General features: G+C 29.3%; 2 protein-coding genes across 2 annotated transcripts in view; both read left to right on the top strand.

Annotated features, from left to right (window-relative positions):
• Window positions 1–20334, top strand: part of Schip1 (Schwannomin interacting protein 1) — a 612769-nt gene that overhangs the window by 111414 nt on the left and 481021 nt on the right. The window lies entirely within an intron of this gene.
• Window positions 1–20334, top strand: part of LOC143194231 (facilitated trehalose transporter Tret1) — a 42610-nt gene that overhangs the window by 14803 nt on the left and 7473 nt on the right. The window contains exons 3-5 of the mRNA XM_076400871.1: window positions 557–724; window positions 14709–14826; window positions 17204–17415. Of these exons, the coding sequence (XP_076256986.1) occupies window positions 557–724; window positions 14709–14826; window positions 17204–17415 (498 nt within the window). The remainder of the gene's footprint in view (window positions 1–556; window positions 725–14708; window positions 14827–17203; window positions 17416–20334) is intronic.

The raw sequence follows: 20334 nt of genomic DNA, 5'->3' as shown, positions 1-20334 counted from the left end.
GCCATCTATAATAACAAAATGATGTTAACCTTTCTTTTATGGTAAACAACACTAATCAAACCTCATTACAAAATAAATGTTTGCAGGAATTTTTGAAGAAAACGGAAATAAAAATTCAAATAATTAAGTTAAATATGTTTTAATATATCTCCTAAACTAACTAATTTTTTGCCTTTTAGGAGTATAGTAACATCGTAATTTTAATGCAACATCTCAAGTTTTAAAAATTAGTAATATATTTTAGTAATATTGGTTAGAATTAATGCAACATTAGTTACGATACCTTTCAGTGCTTTAATTATTTAATATAAGTCTTAATTATTTTATTTGTTACTATAGTAAATAATTTTTCTATCTCATATTGGTAACTAGGTTAAGATATAAGTTTTAAGGAAATATATTTATATCATACTATATATACCTATAAGGATGTCTAAATTATATCAATATCAATGACCGATACTTTTATTAATTTGCATTTGTTCACGTATACTACATATGGTTTCACAATGTGTGATTTCTTCTCTCTTAATAAACGATCTTTGTGGATTTCTAGCATATTTAACGGCCTTTTCAAGCGGGCTATCGGTCTCTTGGACATCACCGGTAATCCCCAAGTTCAAGACGGAGGAGAATCCGTTTAATCACACGGTATCCACGTCCCAAACGGCCATGTTGACCTCGTTTTTGCCACTCGGAGCTATTACAGGACCAATTTTAGCAGGTAGGTTTTGTCTGCGTTCTTCATAAGATGGACGGCAAACTAAAATTGTTCATTTTTACTCGCTAATTTCTAATTAGCAGAATAGCTGTGCTATTAGGCGCCATCAATATATAAAAGAAAGTGTTATTAATAATAGTTTTACAATTAAAACGAGAATATTATTCGGCTTCATTTATGACACCTAAACAACAGCTGAGTTTTTAATTGAAGCCATAAATATGAAACAACTTCGAGTTTTATAAAATTGTTGACGTCAAAGTTAGGTCACGTTCTTCAGACGACAATAACATGAACATAAACAAAAAAAAACATATAATTTCTGCGCATTACAATTTTTATTTCTGCAAAATACAATTTAGATTATTGAAATGTTAAAAAATATTCAATAATTAATAATATTTGTAACTCTAAAGTTAGTTGTAGTGATCATGTAAAATTATATATGTTAAATGTCAGTAAAATAATATTAATATTAATAAGAATTAATACTGCTAAATTATGCATTTATTATGTTACATTAGTTATGTTACAATTATTTTAACAATAGTATTTCAATGATATTTTTTCTAGTTACGTCTGATCAATGCTGACAATTTATTTTACCATAATTGGTTACGTTCTAAGGAAAATTAAATATATCTGAGATAAACTTTTTGGGTTTTAGATAGATCTTTCATAATATTGGTTACTAATTTTCTTTAGCTAAAGAGATTTCTCATAAATAAAGAAATGTGTAACAGAATAAGGATACCTTTTTCTGTTAAAAGATGCTTAAAATAATTTTGATACAGAAAATTATATTACACCTATATTAATAGATTTATATTTAGTTAAGCAAAAGGGATTGGTTAATTTGAAGAATTCTCACCCAATATGATTTATACTGGATTAGGTTATTGTTCTTAAGGTCATCTATAACTAAAGGCAAATCTTATCCAAAAATAAAGACGAGAAATCGGATGTGGTAAAAAATATTCATAAAAACAAATTGGATAATTATCAGATGAAAGTGTAAAAGATAGCATATACAGTGGGCATAGTAAAATAATATATATCTTATATTGATTGAAAACCTGATAGTAAGAATTAGCAAAAGATGGCTAAAGAGGGATGATCAAGTAACAGCAATAAGGACCAGTTGGGTATAACAAATAAAGAGTGTGGATCCATTCATTTAAATTTTTGGTGAGATAATAATCAAAACAATACTTAAAGGGAAGTATTAGTTCTCATCATGTGAAGACAGTCCCATCTATGTGATAAAGTCAAAGTCGCAGGTTTTTGGAATGCAAGTGAAGTAGAATCAATGTGGGGACTGAAAAAAAGGTATTAGAGTGAAATAATTCTTGCGATTGATATTTAAGTACATTCTAAAATAAAAGGTTTTATTTAGTGAAAAAGAAAATGCGGAATCAAGAGAACTCGTCAGTTTATTCATTTGTTTTATTATAAGTTCGAATCATTTCTTCACGTATTTTGTACGTTGGATTAAAATATTTTCAATCAATATAAAATGAATATCTGAAATCGGGAGACTGTTTTTTGTTTTTGTTCTTATGGGGCATCAGTTATGAAAATGAATAAGGTACATAGTCTATTTAACACCATTCAAATCAGTATATCGAGCCCGATAATTTCTTCTGAGTATTTCCTAGACCACCATTATATCTCTGTTCTTACTGAGTTCAATGCTTTCTATATATCTCGCGACCATTAAAATTTACAGTTCGAGTTAACAACCTAGTAACCGACAAATTCTAGTAACAATTTTATTTATGCTCTTCATTTTGCATAAGATAATGTAGAAATTGATTTTTAGTATGTTTTATTGACATTTTTGGATTTGATAGGTAATTTCAAGATATTGTTTCATGACGAAATTGACATTATTTATGTTATAGAGCATTGAGGGCAACATATATAGTCTATTCAAAACAGTAATGACACACGTGACCTGTTAAAACATTGCCGCAGCAACTCTGAGTTTTAGTACATTTTGGCTCTGACATATAATAAATCTAAATAAAATAATGAAACAAAAATATTATGTATTATAATTTATTCTAACATTATAGTACATCTAATGCATATATTATCGAAGAACTTTAAACTACAATTAATTATAGAGCCACAATAATTATACACAAGTAATTATAATATTACTATATTTCTCCTTAGTTGGTCCTGTTACTACCTGAATACATCTTTCTTGATAAATCTACACTCAATCACTGCATTCTCCTTAATGGATTTGCCATATCTGTAAAACATTTCTCTCCTCATACATTTTAACCAAAGTTCATGTATATTCTGCACAATAGCACACATTCTTATAAAGCTTTAGTTGTTTCCTCTTTCATCACTCTCTCTTGGTAATTGTCAGCATTGAATCATAAACCAATATTCATAAAGTTTTATTCAATCACTCTCGCTTTCAGAAACACTAATCAAGTTAATAACTAAGCTGCTTATTTCTAATCTATCAAAACTTGCTGAAGATTTTACCATTTGTCAATTGCTTCTTCAATGTATCTGATCGAGCTCACACAAATCAAAGGTGTTATTTTTGACAATACCTCTTTCGATAAATCCAGACCTAATCGATCCAGAAAACCTAATCGATAGTTATTCCAACGTTTACCTTTTTCCATCAATTAAATATATGAATTGATAAAATAATTCTTTCTTGATTTTGTTATATGTTTTTAAAAATTGTATTCTTTTAAAAGCAGTCTATGGAAGTTCCGTTAAACCCCTTCGTGGGTTATCTTTACAAACAGTATATGAAGGTATGTTTTACAACCCTCAAATAGCTCTATATCTTTTGACATTTTATGGATACTTTCCAGAGTAATAATTTTCTCTGAAATAATTGTATTATATTATGTTTCGCTTCAAAAAACTACTTACTGTTTTTATTTATTTCGTGTATTTGATCTCTGATACAGCTAATATGAATCTGATCTTGATCTGTCACCTATTTCGCCATGTCGCGTCACCGTGTTTATCGGTTTATTTTTGGTGAATTTAATGTTCTATAGTTTTTTTTTTGTTTTTTGGGATATTTTAGTGACCGTGCCCGTACTAATATTCAGTGCACCTGCAACGCGCAAAAAATATTTTCAATAAAAACCGCAGCGATTTCAAATTTATTAAAATAAAAAGCGTTAAAACAACGTTTGCCGGTTTACAACCCCTAATTGTAATATCTTGAAGAACGTGTTCATGTTCGAACTTCCCTAACAGCATTCTATCTCTTTTTAAATAGAATAAAATGAGGAGGAAAATATCGTCTGACTGTAAAACAAATCGAACTTTAACAACTTTCGACAGTAACATATTGATCACGTGTGTCATTACTGTTTTGAATGTACTATGTATTCGAATAAAATGGAACATTTTATATCAGCAAAGTTTTTTTGGCCCCTTTATATATTTCTGTCCTTAAATAATAATAGAACAGAAAGAAATTTTGGGTAGTATTGTGTTTCCTCTTTCATTGTATATCTCGTGTTACCTTATGTGGTATATAATTTTTTGTGTAGCAAACCGTTAAATCATTTTAACATTGTTAATAATCTTTGTGGTACTAAGTGAACTGTATACGGTTACGCTGTGTAATTGATACCGATTTTTTCATTCAGCAACTTCGTTAGAAGGTGTTGACCTTCTAGCGAATGTATCATTCCTAATATATCATTTTCGAAGAATTTAATAAAGCAAAAAATTAAAGAAGGAAAGAAAACTTTTTCTGTTTGCGCGAAATGTTGCTTAGCGGAAGCTGTCATAGATTATTTGGGTTATATCGCTTGTCAGGTTTGATCTGTTTGTTCTTCAATTCGAGATATTGAAAAAACAATTATGAATAATTGGTATATAGGTATAAGATAATTATATAATATAATAACCATAATTTTCCACAATATTTTTGGAAAAATCTCACGTACTATTTTATTAAAATTATGTTAAAAGAGATATCCTTTCTTATTTCAACAAGTATACTTAACATATAGCCTAAAACAAGTGACATTTTAAGGGCTCTAAACAATATAGGAATTAATTATTTAATTTTTTCTGTACAATTAATTTTTTTTATATATAAAGAGTTTTTTTAGAATATGTGTTAGTAAGAGTGGGAAGAGAGTTCATCAATTATGTATTATAGAATATTCTGAAAAATGATAAGATCAATGGACTAACATCAGAGAATAGGCCACGTAACTTCTTTATCACTGCTGACCGTCAAATTAACTAACAATTCTTAATTAGTTATTATGTCGCAGTATTTATTGTCTATTTAGCTAATAATATTTTTCTTAATATTGCAGGAAACATTTCAATGATAATTTATTAAATTATTTTACACCATTTTTATAAGGCAGTCCTTCATATTAATTAACCGTTCACTAATTCATTTAATTATTAAATGCTAGAATGTTTATATATTTAGCTAATTTTATTTATCTTTACATTGTTAAATTATTTTATTTTAATAAACATTAAAAAATAGGAAAACCATGATGCGTGGAAATTCCTGATGAAAATATTAGTAATTTGTAATAGGTTTAGCCAATTTTATACCAATATATTTGATATTGCTTTTAATTGCAGCTATGTTTTAGAATCCTCCAATCAACAGTTTCTATGTACTAAATAATACTGGTATGTTTTATTTATTATTTGGTGAAAGTTTTCCTTTCAATTCATGTTGATTACTCTTTTTATGTTTTATTCAGCTAAAGTAGGTCTAAAATGCTGATTATGTAGCTCGATGTGAACTACATCAATAATTGTTCCTTATATTGATGTTTGCCAGTCTCTAGCAAATCTCCACAAAATATACTGACCTACATTTATTATTAGATCTTTTCCGCTAAATGAAAAATAAATCAGATTCTAAAAAGTTACGTTTTAATGCTGTAAAAGTTCCAGTGTATCTCGGTTTTAATAAAGCGAAGTTTTCGAAAAGAAGAACGCTATACATTATGGCACGCTGCAATTCCACATGTTTTATTTGCTCTCAATAATACTCCAAGTTATCTAACACAGCTGCATTTGTGATGGGAATTTTTATGAAGTTAGACCCAAAAGAAAATGAGTTTCGATGATCGAACATTCGGCTCGCCCATATTTTAGAAATGTTTCTGTTCATAGGTTTTTCGATTTGAAATTTTATTAGAATTTCTTCCAATAATCCAATAACCAATAATATTGGTCTATTTATACCTATAACTGTTTGGTTAAAATTAAATATTCGATTTTGCTTATACAATAGCAGAACGAATTAAAATGTTAATTCCATACTTCTTTAACAATGAGTTGTTATTTATGAATCTCATTATTTTAATTAATATTGCTGTAATTATATTAATTTAAGGGTGGTATTTAATTATAAAGTGCTTCTAACTAATGGTTTTAGTAATTCCTGTTGGCGGAATATAATTAATCTTAATTTAATATTTCTCTTATAACTTGTTATTTTGAGTAGAATATTGTAAAATTATTGTTCGTTGATACTTTTAGTTGTTTTACGTAGGAGCTGATGTTGCTTTAGGTTAAGGATGAGTTTGCGGTGAGAGAAATACTAGAGAGATGATAGAGATCCTGCGCTACGGTTGACACTGTCGCAGTTAGAACTATCTTGCGCGTTATATGTGGATAGGGATTTGATCAGGGTGTGTTTTAATTATCAAAGGGAGAACTTTACACTCTATATTTTTATCCAGCTTTTCACGAAGGATCTCTTGTCTCTGTCTGTTTGTTTACGTTTCTCATGAACCAAGAAGCGTTGACTAACAACTGAACTTTCTTAGATTGAAAGACCTGAGGTTGGGTAGACTACTCACCGGAGACGTACTGGTACCAGATTTATGTCCCGTTCAGATAAACTAAGCTAACCTGCATCAGGATAGCGGAAATTGCATTTGAGTGGTAAGAGCAAAAACAAACAAGTTAGTTATATACCTTAATTACTTAAAGTGGTCAATAAGGAAAAGGGATAAGAGTAGTTTCGCCAAATAGAGAGCTTTATAGTCGCAATCTCTAGTAATAAAATATATTACAGTATGTTTGAACGGTAAAAAGTGCAACAAAAATACATAAAACTGCGTCATTCATTTACTTACCTAAAGTTAAGTTAAAAAATCAAGAGGTAACGAAGTTTCAGATTGATTTGCATATATTTAGATTTTTGTCAAAACGGGAAAAAAGCAGCGTAAGTTCATCAAAAATTATGTGGGATTTGTGATGATGAGTGCCTAAATTGACCATACTTGACCACATGGCAACCACAACAATAAAAAACTGGGTATCAGAAGAAGCACTATATTTGGGTTGCACGTGAATTAACAATGAAAAACTTTTTCCATTGTTTATTCGCCTTGTGGATCACTGCTTAAACGAAATTAAATCGAACCACTCAAAGGAATGATAGCTGACAATGAAGAGTGGATCAAAAGATGGCCAAACCATTAACCCGATATTAATTCTCTCTATGTTAAAAATTAATCTGATGAAAGAATACTTTTAAACTGCCAGTTTAATGAATAGTGAAGGCGTTCATCAAGATAATGCTAGAATAAATACAGCTTTAGTGATTTACCAAAAATTGAGATTGGCTTCGAAGTTTTGATGAATCTGATGTAAGTCTTTCCCTCTTTACTAATGGTGTAAAGTTGGGTTCAAACTAGATTGTGAAGTTCTTAATTCACAGTGACAGAAATATGAATTTACAAGAAAAACGAACCAATCATAACGGCACGTTGTTTGAAATTTATATTAATACATTCTCTTTGAAAAGCCTGGAAAAACGAAATTACCTTTATCTTCACTTACTGAATTGATTAATTCAAATTTGCAAATTCAGTGGGTTTTCAGACTCTACAAATAATTTTAAATAACTTTAAATATCAGTTTAGGAGGGTTTAGGTTTTAGATATTTAAAAAGAGAGTTGTATGGATATTATACATAATATCAAACGAGTACTAAAAATATTCAGCAACTAGTATAAAACTAAAGTAAAACTAAGCGTAAAATCAATAAAGATTAGCCCACATTTTCATTGAAACTAATGGAAGCGGAATTAAAACGCCTTCAAAATGTTAAATCTTATTTTGGCCGACGATCTGTTGGAACAGTAAATGATCTATTTATGCCGCGTAAATTATTGGATGGTTAAACATTATACACAGTTTCACATTAAAAATCGCATTATAGTGAAAACTTTATTTACGGCGAAATTTTAATAATTAAAATATAAAAGTGCTATTAGTAGTTTAACGAAAAAGGCACACAACCTTCATTCAAATACCACAATAATATCAGTCAACACGTGTCACTATGCCTCTTAAATAACTCATTATTGTTATCAGCTAAGTCGGAACTATCTACTGATCGCTGACCGCTCCCACACCTTAACCTTAAACCAATTTCTGACGTATTCCTACAAAGGCAAGATCCTTTCTAAACCTACGAGACATAAGAACCTCTAACTTCCTCTTAAACTAGAACCTCTCGGGAGAACTAATTGTTTTCCGATATGAGATTTCTTGCGTAAAGTACAGCACAATAGTTCGCGATCTTGATGCACTTCCTCGCCGCTTTCAAGGCGAAGGTCACATCTCCGCGCTTGTATTAGTCAGCACCTTTCAAATCGATGCTGCATTTATAATTAATTTAGTTCACAATTAGTGATTGCAAAATGTTATATCATCTGTAAGGACATATTATTTTTTAATACTGACATTGTTTAATAACCTATTAGCATAATTAAATTCATTATTATTTATGTTGCTTATATTATAAAAATTACATCATCACTGTGAATTATTTTTGAGGGTTTCTTTTGAAATACATTTTATACATTGTATACATTGAAAGTTTTATAAGTACTGCTAATTAAAAGTTTTCAATTAGTTAATAAGGCTTTAAGTGTATAGATTTCCATAGATTTTGCAAGATATAGTAATCGCATTTCTGATTCGCATGATGATTTTTGTTTAATTCATCATCAGTTTACCCCATATGTTTTCGATGTACTACTTTTCTGTCAAGATAACATACACTAGTACTCTATGGTTTAAAAGTATTTTCATTCAGCATACTCCTCATAATTATCATAATTATCATAATTATCAGACTTTAATGACCAGCTTAGAGTAACCAGCTTGAATCAGTATGTTTTAGAAGATACAATTTTCAAATGCTCAATGATTAAAATTCATTCAAATTTTAGTTCTCTCCAAATCTTGCTGAATATTGCTGAAATTTGCACTAAATTGTTTCATAAATTCTCTTCTCTTTGAGAGTGACTTTGATCATGTTGTAAATATAAATTTGCCGAATTGGTTTTACATGTGATGAAATAGATTAATTTTTTAATTTTCAGCCTTTAGTATGGTTGTAAAAATTAATCCAAATATGATGAGAGTTAAACCATATTTGCAGGTTTTGGGTTGTTAATGTTATCACATATTGACAATTGAAATGATACCAAAATATATATAAAATGTACGAACCATTAACGAAATTAATGTCACAATTATAATTAAAACTATACAAAAAATATACAAATAGTAAGTAAGTTAAGATGTTTGTTTAATTTTTGCATCACTTAGAACACTTACGTTAAAAAATAAAAATAAGAAATAAAGATAAATATAGCAGCTCTGATACGAATATCATTACAGATATATCCAATATACTTGAAGTCACACTAAAAGTCCTTCCTTAAAATTAATTTATATTCCTAATATATTACCACATCAATACGACAAATAAATTTAACAATAGTATTATTATAGTTAAATTATCGTTATATTGATGTATTACTGCCAATATTGAAGAAAAATAAATTCAAATATTTTGAATATACTTATAACGTTAAGCAATTAGGTATCTATTTGGTAGTCATGTCAATAATAACAAACAAGTGTCGCCTCTACTTTGAATATTAATGGCTATGAGAGTAATAAAATTGATTGGGTGTTGTTTGTTGTGTTAATATTTAATTTTCGTATTAACAATTTGATGAAATATTAGCGTGTGTTAAAAATCCCATTACTTTTTATGGTTATGATTATTAGGTAATTGTACATATTGTTAATTTTACTTGTATACCCAATAACATAAATATGTATATATGCTTAATATGATTTTTTTTATACAAGATATTTATTGTATTTAATACACCTAATACAATCTTATATATAAACTAGCTGACCCGGCAGACCCTCAATCGATAAATAAAAGACCTAAATGAATGACAATATTATGGCTGTCAGATGGCATCCGATCCTATGCTATTTTGAACATGTTTACTAAGTCGTTGTTCTGATGAAGACACATTTGTAATTTTTGAACAATGGTTCTCTTCACTGTTGGATTATGAGCACAACGCTTATCAACTTCCGCATCTGAATTGCCCCTAAAATAAATTTGTAAAAATTGATGATCTGCATCTGGTAGTGGTAACAGCGTCCTCAGTAAGTGATAAATATGTCCTTGTATCTGTAATTTCTAAAGATTTGTCCAATAATTATTTCTCATATATATTTTAATACAAACTTAATATAATAAAATAATAAAAAAGTGTTTGTAGTACTTTATTCATCTTTATACATCAATAAGTAACAAAGATACACAGATACATAGTAAATAAGATAAAATGTTATGAACCCACCTTGAAAGTGGGCATGAAATTGTCCTGTATAATATGTGTAGCGCCAAATGATGTCATCTGGAAACAACTGTTATATTTCTGAATGTTGGCCAAGAAGTGCTTAGAATTATTTCCAATCCCAGCAACTAAAGAGCGTAAAGGATCTGGTAGTGGGACCAACTGTGGCAATTTTACTTTGCCGCCAGCACAAAATAATCCAGTAGATTCACCCCTGTATTTTAACGCCCTGCAATATTTACAAGTTATTGTCATTTCCCCAATTGTTACCGATTTGTCGGCACAATAATCTAGTGACGCACCATAGTGGAATGCAGCTCGTTCTAGGAACACAGGAGCACTGTGTCTGCGGAATCGCTCAATTTCATTATGTCGTGCTCGCTGTTGCTGTGTTTGATGTGCACGAAGAACGCAATTCTGACATAGCAATATGACTATTTTCTTGATCTGTCTCTCTCTGGTCATCAGTGCGGTTAGCACGTGAGGTAGCTCTTTGCACATTTGATTGACTGCGACGACTAAAGTCAGGTCGTCTTCTCCTCGGCGTCGTAAATTGTAATTAAGTGAGAAAAATTCTCGCGCAGTTAGTAGTAAAGTGTTACTATCACAAAAAATCAATAAAAAAAAGAGCACATAATTTGAAATGTCACTATCACAAAGGATCACCGAATTTAAGAAGGTTACCGCGCACATAGCGGTAATCGTCACTCAAAAGATAGTGGAGGTCTTTGTTGGAGGTATCGATGCACATAGAAGATGGATCGACATATTAGTTGGTTGTTAATTATCAAATATTATGGTTGCGTTCAAAAATTTAATTTGTGACAAAACTTAAAATTTATCGATCTGTATAAAAATAATGTGATATATAATTAATAACTGTATTTAATCTAAATAAAAATAATCTGATAGTTAACAGCTGTAGTTAGCTAAAATTAAGTTTATTTTTACCTCCTGAGAATAATGATATAAAAATTCTAATTACTTATTAATTTTCAACTATTCTTTATATTTGATTTCTGAACGACGGGGGATACATCAAAGAAAGAACAAAATTGTTGTTTTTATTTAATTTCAAGTACCTTCTTATATATTCGCATTTTATACTTTTCCTGGACTTCCACAAATAACTCTAGACCAAAATTGTCCAAATTGGTCCAGCCGTTCTCGAGTTATAGCGAGACTAACCAACAACGATTCATTTTTATTTATATAGATTATTTTATTATTACTTTTCATTTGTATTTCTATTAATTAGAATGTGAATCGTAAATGAATGCATCAGCATTTTTTCAGGTTTGGTTTGCTTCATCTTTTTGATTTTCAATTCATTGTCTAGTAGTTTAGTTTGATTTTAGGTCAGGGTAAGAGCATCTTCTGATTAATCAATACAGTTGTATTATTTTGAGTCCGACTCAGCTGTAAGCTATGGGATATTCTTTAAATAATATAGTTAGGTTTCAAACTTTTCATAGCAAAGCACACATCTGTTTATTGTTACAATATCGCCACTATAATAAGATCCCTTCACTACCTTTGTAACTTCAGCTGAAATAATTTTGTTGAGAATATTCATCTCAACAATTTGATCATTGTGAATCAACCTTCTCTGAGACGATCAGGAATATGGCAACGAAATATTTCTTTTCTTCGAACGCCTTTTCAGTAACTGCTGTTACGCTATGTACTTGGTCCATTATTGACGTTTGACCGTAATTTCTAAAAGAGTCGGATATGAGAGGTAGCAGTGAGATAGGTTTGTAAGATATGAGTTGTACCATAAATGTGATTTTCTTCCGGCGAGCATTCTTTTAAGACCTGAAAACAGGAAATAGTCGCTGGGGGCCAGATCTGGAGAATACGGTGGATGGATGGATTTTTGACATCGTTTCCATTGACTTTTGACACGGTGTATTGTTTGGTAAAGCAGCACTTTCTTTTTCCTCAAATGAGTCTGTTTTTCGGCAATTTTGTTCTTCAGACGGTTCAATAACGCTATATAATAGTCGCTATTGATGGTCTTTCTTTGAAAAAATGAAATTATTCCATGCATATCCCAAAATACAGATGCCATAATTTTACCAGCCAACTAGTGAGTTTTCCCTCGCTTTGGAGCACGTTCATAATGTGCAGTCCACTCGGATGACTGTCGATTGGACTTCGGAGTGAAATAATGGAGCCATGTTTTATCCATTGTCACATATCGACGCAAACACTCGGCTTTATTACGCTTATCATCTCCAAACACTACTCCTAATTATCAACTCGTGATTGTTTTTGGTCAAAAATAAGCTCGCGCAGCACCCACTTTGCACATAGCTTTCTCATACCCAAATATTCGTGAATGATATGATGCACACGTTCAGTTGGTATCTTTAGAATGTCTGCTCTTTCATTCAATTTCAATTTACGGTCATTCAAAATCATTTTGTGCATTTTTAAAAATGTTTTCGTCGATAACAACCTCTTTTGAGCGTCGACTGCGTTCACCGTTTTCGGTGCTCCTTTCACCACGTCTAAACTTGGCATACCAATCCTGGATGGTTGATTTGCCTGGGACAGTGTCCGAAAACTCGGCATCAAGCCAAGTTTTTATTTCAACTAAATTTTTTCCTTTCAAAAACTCCTGCTATTACCTGTTACTCCTCAATTTACCTGTTATGTTATTAACAGAAACACTATAAAGTAAGATTCAACCAGGTTTGGTGAAAATCTAACTTGAAAACATTTAAATAAGAAATTCGATTCTATTATTCCGATCGAAACTATATGGTAAGGGGTGAACTCTTGGCCTCAATAGATTCAAACTTTTTTCGTGTTTTTGGCGTGGACATCAAATGCTTTCCAGAATTATTGTCTGTTACTTTTAACTATAGCTACTTAAGCCAAGTGTTGATTTTTATAAAAATGTTGAGAATCATTCAAGATTTCTTATACAGGATTTAAATAATATAAATAAAATGTAATATCTTGCTATTTTTAATTAAATTAATTTTTGTAATTATTCACAATAAGTTATTCTTCTTATACAATAAAAATTAATATTGATGTAAATTTCTTTCTTTTAGTAATTGATAAGAGTCACAACAATTCAATCCTGTTGTTTTGTAGAAATACGTAATAAATGATGTCTTTTTAATATCACGCAGTGCTTGTTTATGGAGATTGATTCTTTGTTTTGCAGCTTTGTAGTGGGTTAAGGATATCTAAAATACGTAAATCAATGATAGGATCTTTATTTGTTGTGGTAATAATAGATTGTTGGGTTATGCTATTTTTGTTTAAAATTTATGAGATTCTAGATATTATTATTATTGATCAGTACGTCTTAGTGTTACATCATTAAGTGTTTTAATTATTAATATTAATTAATATTAATATTAATTAAAATTAATTAATCAAAAAGAAAATATTTTAGGAAAATTTAATTAGTAAAGTACTATTTTAATATACAAAATTCCGAAAAATTATTGTATTTTAGTAGATATTTTTTTGTATTAGACGATTGAGCTCTGACAAATGTGTCAAAAGAGGTTTTTGTATTTTAAAAATGACGATTTGGTAATCCTCTTTTAGTATTGCAAGATTGAGCTTTGGAAAAAATGTGAAAAGAGATTTGAGTATTTTAAAAGTGATTATTTGGTTTTGGAAGAAAAATAATGAATTTGGCTGCGGACTAACTGGGGTATTGAATTAATTGATCAATGATGATTCGTGTCATATATCAATACATCAAGTATCATCATCATCAAGTCTTTGATTAGTTGTCTAATTGATATAAGACAAATTCCTAAAACCCTATCGAAGGAATATCCAAGTTTGTCCTCTTACGAATTGAAATCCAGAGACATTAAGCTAAATATAGGGTAAAAGAAGCCTTCTTTTGTAAATATAATTGATGCCTTTCGATCATTTGTTACATAAAAAAAGTTTGGAGTACTTCTAGAAATACGGTATAATTTCATTAATTATGAAGATTGCAAATTGCAACTGAATACAAGGTTATTTCAATATATGATTATTTTAACCAAAATAACTAATCAACCAATGAGCAACAAAATTATGGCTTAATTAACACGAAAAAATAAATTCTTTTTGATTCATTGATTATAATTTCTTCATAGGACATTTTGTATTTCTTCACATCATTATAAATAACTTTTTTGTTGTATTTGGTCATATTATTTATGTGAAATACCTTTTATACTTCAGGAAATGAATAATTTTAGTTGTCAGCTCATTATATTGATTGATGAAATTTAAATTTATTGCCAATTTATTTGAATTTATATTTATTATTTTTTAAGGTTATATGGCTGACAGGTTTGGAAGGAAATTAACGATGATGTGTTTAGCAATACCTTCCATAATCGGCTTTTGTATATTAGCTTTTTCCCATATAATTGAAGTTTGGTATGTTGCCAGGTAAGTAATTTTGCAAGATTTATTAACACAATATTCTACTATATGGTATCATACAATAATATTCACTATAATGTGTTTCAAGTATTATGATGTACTTTTTAATTATACGCAAACAATATCTGAGTTTATAATAATACCGATGGTTGATTCTGAAACGTATGTTCAGGTATTTTTTTTTAAATCTGCAAATTTTAAAAACACTTTCCCCTTTTGGCTTTTTCGAAATTTGTAGGTTTTCCTGTAGTTAACATCTTTAAGATAATCTTTGAAAAAAAATTAGGTTATTTTAACTATTATTTGTTTAACATATTACATAAAAATATTAGTTAATATTCATACATTATTGCAGTATTTTTAACTTTAACTTCTGTGACTAAAATAAACAAGTGCAGTTTATCTATACAAAATTTTTAAAAAATAGTAATATAATAGCAACGTAACAATTTTAAATGGTCATCAAATCTTCCAAAGTAATATATTCTTAAGGACATGTCTTATCCAATGTACGTTATTTTGAATCAGATTTTAGTGACTTTAAAACAATTAGTTGTTGTTAGATGTATATTTCTCAGTTATTAACGTTACTTAATTTGAGTAGTCTTTGATCATTTATCGTCGTCGTGATTTTGAAATTAATATACATTACCATAACTGTTCAAAAAGTGGGAGTAGAAATATTTCTAAAGTGAAATAATTTTTTATGCATTTGTTTTGGTAGAACAAAATCTTCTTTTGATGTTAAAACATCTGAGAAAAATAAAAAAAAATAAAAATGGGCACCTCTAAATTATGGTTAATTTGGTTTAACAGAATATATTGAGTCCCTAACTGTGCAATATATTTTCTTAGAATTTCCTAAATAATTTGTCTTAAATGGTTCTTATGGTTAAATAGTTCTCAAATCGACTAATGTTAACTAACTAACTACTACGACTAATGACTAATGACTAACAGTGTAAATATCATAAAAAATTGAAAACAATCAGGCAGTTAAATATAATATAATTAATGCTAATTTACGCTAGTCGTGTATATATATATATATATATATATATATATATATATATATATATATATATATATATATATAGCGTAACACGGATATATCACATGAAATCTATGCTATTTTTAATTATATAAGATGTTGAAAGCATATATATCAATTGATAATTTACTTTTCATGGAAGAACATGTCTGTTGATTGAAGCTACCAGTTTTCAAATCATGGCTCCACACTTTTTGGTATACAAAATGATACGTTCTTAATTTTGTTCAACAAAGAACTGTAGTACATAAAGTGTTTCTCTTTTAAAACGCTTATTAATAATAAGTAGTCGTATGATATTAACCTGGCCTTACATTCACTTATCCCAAGTAATAATTAATTTCTTTTAAATTATTTTTCATAACTTTATCTTATTAAAGGCATAATTATGTATATATTATATGTTTATAATAACACAGCGTACTACTAGTGAATATTTTAAATGCACACTACATTAATTATATTATTTTTAACTGCCTGATTGTTTTCAATTTTTTATGATGTTTACACTGTTAGTTAATAAATTAATCAGATTTCATGTGATATATCGGTGTTACGCTAGTCGTATATATATATATATATATATATATATATATATTTAAAAAAACAAAAAATATATTAATATAAAAGTCTTGCATTTAAACTAATTTATTAATATAGGTTCTTAGTTTAAATATATTTGATTGATATTACTTACAATAAAAATATTATAATAATAATAAATTATAATCAATTATAAATGTGAACATGAAAGACATATAAATAAATAGAGTTTCTAAACACAATTGTTAGAAAAAGAAGTAGAATCATTAGAAGCAGGAGTAGGTTATCACACACATTTTTTTAAAGGTCTGACTGATAATTGTTTTGACGAAGATATCTTGGGTGTCTTTTTTAGTTATAAGGATATTTATTCTTATTAAAGTAACATTTTAAAATTATATTCCAATAGCTCTTTGGTAACTAAATTAAAGAAAACAGAACTTCACGATATTTTGAATAATTTTCAACCACAATATTGTGAATAGCTTAGGAAATTTGATTTTGGACTAAGTAATATGAGCCAGACATTATAAACCAATTCTTGGCTTTTTATTATCGTAAATTAAATATAAAAAATATCAAATATGATTGATTATTTAATAAATCATTATTAGTATGAAATAAAAATGAAGAACTATCACATATTAAAAAAATCTTATTTTTTATTATTTTAGAATGATAAATTTTATTATAAAATTTGTTGGTTCAATCCAGATGCAACTTGTAAAATCGAGCTAGTTTTTGTATGTGAAAGACAAACTTAAATTAATTATAAAAACTTTTTTGCAGATTTCTCTTGGGTATTGGCGTAGGATGTTATTTCGCTATTTGCCCCATGTACGTTGCGGAAATTGCCCAAAATCATAATCGAGCAAAGTTTGGTTGTTTGTTTGGAGTTTTCATAACGTTGGGATTGTTTTATCCATTTTCTATTGGAGCTCATCTTATAATACCATTATACGCGATGACCTGTAATATACCTTTAGTCGTATTTTTGATAGGTAAGTTTTGTTTCAATAAATTTATATTCAATTTATTAAATAACACTACAAATAACAATAAGATCCTAAATAGAACAATATATATATGAACGATTTATTAAATGTGATAAATCGTATATGGCATAGGTTTCTCTTGGTCATTTCCTCGAAGGTCAATGATCATTTAAAGACTGGTTAAGATAGATAGCCTTAGGCACATTTATTTGCAAATAATTCTAGCTAGATTCTTAAAATATCAATGACCTACAATTTGCTATAAATTGTAATACAAATTGAAATAAAATTTTGATGTATATAGAGATATGTGATGGGTTAATGACACACTGTGAAATAATTTTGAGGGATTTCATCAAAATAGTTGATCGAAACAGAATATGTGCTTATATTGTCGATCATTAACAAGTGGATATTTGTTCAATGTTCAATATTAACAGCCGGACTTTATTTATGTCCATGAATTCTGGACTAGCCCACGAATTTTACGCTTAGGAGTGTTGTAGTAGATCCACTTTTCATCATTAACTTCAACATATTGGTATGAAATGCTTCGGAATAGTTTTTTTGGGCTGTACCTGGGAAGGGGATTTCTGTTACGGGTATCTAGTCGTCGAGACCCGCAGGAGTAAATTAGATGAAACTGGTTTTGTAGAGGCTGCCTCTGGGCTACCCATTACATGACCCTAACTAATACTTCTTACTGTTGGTAAGGAGGGTGGTCATGACTGGGAAGCGCCACATTTAGCTCGCGGTACCTGAGTTAATCGTTTGGCGGGAAAGATCGAGACGATTGGTAGTAAAATCATGATGGAATGGAGTGGCGAACTTGGAGGACATCTGATTCTCTATGGATTTGATTATTTCTGACGAACCAGCAACTTGAAAATGATCCACCTTACTGGGCGAGGAAGTTACAATAGCTCGCCGGAAACTCTTTTGTTGCCTGGAAAGCAATGAAACCGTGATGTTAAAATGGTCTGAAAACAGCATCACTTTCAGTCAGTTCAAGTGGTAACCATTTAGCCTCTTTTTGGATCTTTCCCAACCCATCATATGTTAAGCCGTCCGAAATTGTTTTTAATTAGAATAAATTATATTTATATAACTTTCAGTGCACACAGGACTTTAAATCATCAAAAAGTCTAATGAGTTTACATTTTAGTTCTTTCATTCAATCACAATAGTTTATGGATGTCATATGTGATTCATAGAATTTGGCCTTCTAAAATATTAGTAATAATGGCCTTAGTGGATCTGAAAACCTTGCGGAGCCATGCTTTATAATAGTTTTAGATGGCTCTTGTCTTTCTAAATCAGTTACTGAGAATTTCATGTATAGTGTATCGGTCTTATATGGAGAAATTTTAACGTTTGTACAATACTAAAATTGAGGTTCAAATATTTCTCCTTCGATAATCCTGCTGTATATATAAACGAAATATATCTCATCAACATTTATAATTTGCTAAATTATTCTCTTATATAGTAGATCAGTTGCATGTTAAATTCTTGCAGGTATACAAGTGTATTTTTGGAAAATGCCTCGTGGATTAAATTTATTAACTTATTTTAAGGGTTGTTTGAAAATGATGGGAGGTCTGGGAAACAACTCTTTTTACTGATAAATTAATCACAAGATCTTTAATAAAAATTCGTTCTTGTTTGCTGTTGAAACAAGTAATGAAAGGCCATTGATATAAAATTATTATGAACTGTTTGAAGTGTCTTAATATACTAATAAAGACAATGGCTCTCTATAGTGAATATATTTTGCTTTTCCTTTGAGTATTTCAAAATGACATTGAACCCAAATCCAGCTAAAGTCATGAAACAATTCTTGACACAAGAGAATAATCCTGAATCGACAATGCCACCTCGGATATTAATTCGGTTGAAAAATATATGATTAGTTTGCTGTGTTGTCATTGGTTCTGGCACGTAACTTCATAAAATTTTAAAGGCAAATGAAATAAATCAATTCGTCAGAAACATAAGGTGGTTGTACTATCATATTTAAAAAGTTTCTAGTAATAGATTAGCCAGGTTCGAGCAGCCCGTGATAAATAATTCCTTTCCACCTTTTTTGGCGTTGATGTGAACTTTATACTAATTTGTAAAGCTTCGGAATTCGGTTTTTTTTTTGAATACTATAGTTGTATTTTATCCATTTTTAACTCATATATAATTCGTTCAAAAATAGCTCGATTTAATTTTATTTCAACATCGGTTAACAAATATAAACTAAGTCAACATTGGTTCTTGTAGAAGGCAAGTATTTTTTGGTATGAGCTTCCTTAGATATTCAGTTTTATATACATGATTCAGAACTGTTTTATAGTGGCCCTTTAGTCTGATGGCTCTTGATCTTATAATGATGTCGTGAGATGAAATATATGAATCCATGTCGTTTTAAAGAAATTTATTTACTTATCCAACACTTGGCCGATAAGGACGAGGTTCATCTTTAATATCGAATTTTATGCGTACTAATGTTCACAAGTACTCACCGCTATAAATACCAAACAATTTTCGATTAGTCAGTGCATTGGTTTTCCCTTCTCGGCAATTAAAAAAGATGTCATGAAAGTTACCTTCCGAAATTTCCATTTTCAATCTGCAAGAATTTTTGTCTGACTAAGCGAATGCGACCACCTATTTTTAAAATAGTCTATAGGCTGTTCTTATCTAATTAGTTCTTAACTAATGAATAGCAGAGATATGCGACTTTAAATCCATCTATTACGAAACACTTAAATAACGTTATCCAACTTCAGAGAAATGTATATTAATTGATAGTTTCTCTATTCATAATTGGTACTGTATATGTTTTATCTAGATTTTATCGTTTTTTGTGTGATTGTGTATTATTTGGAGCAAAGCATTTTACTAAATTCAGATACATTTTGATATAACAATTAACTA

Source organism: Rhynchophorus ferrugineus, unplaced genomic scaffold, assembly GCF_030347505.1.
Source record: "Rhynchophorus ferrugineus isolate W39M unplaced genomic scaffold, kcgeb_rfMv2 rfM3, whole genome shotgun sequence".
Taxonomy (NCBI): Eukaryota; Metazoa; Arthropoda; class Insecta; order Coleoptera; family Curculionidae; genus Rhynchophorus; species Rhynchophorus ferrugineus.
This window is presented reverse-complemented; position numbering and strand designations above follow the sequence as displayed.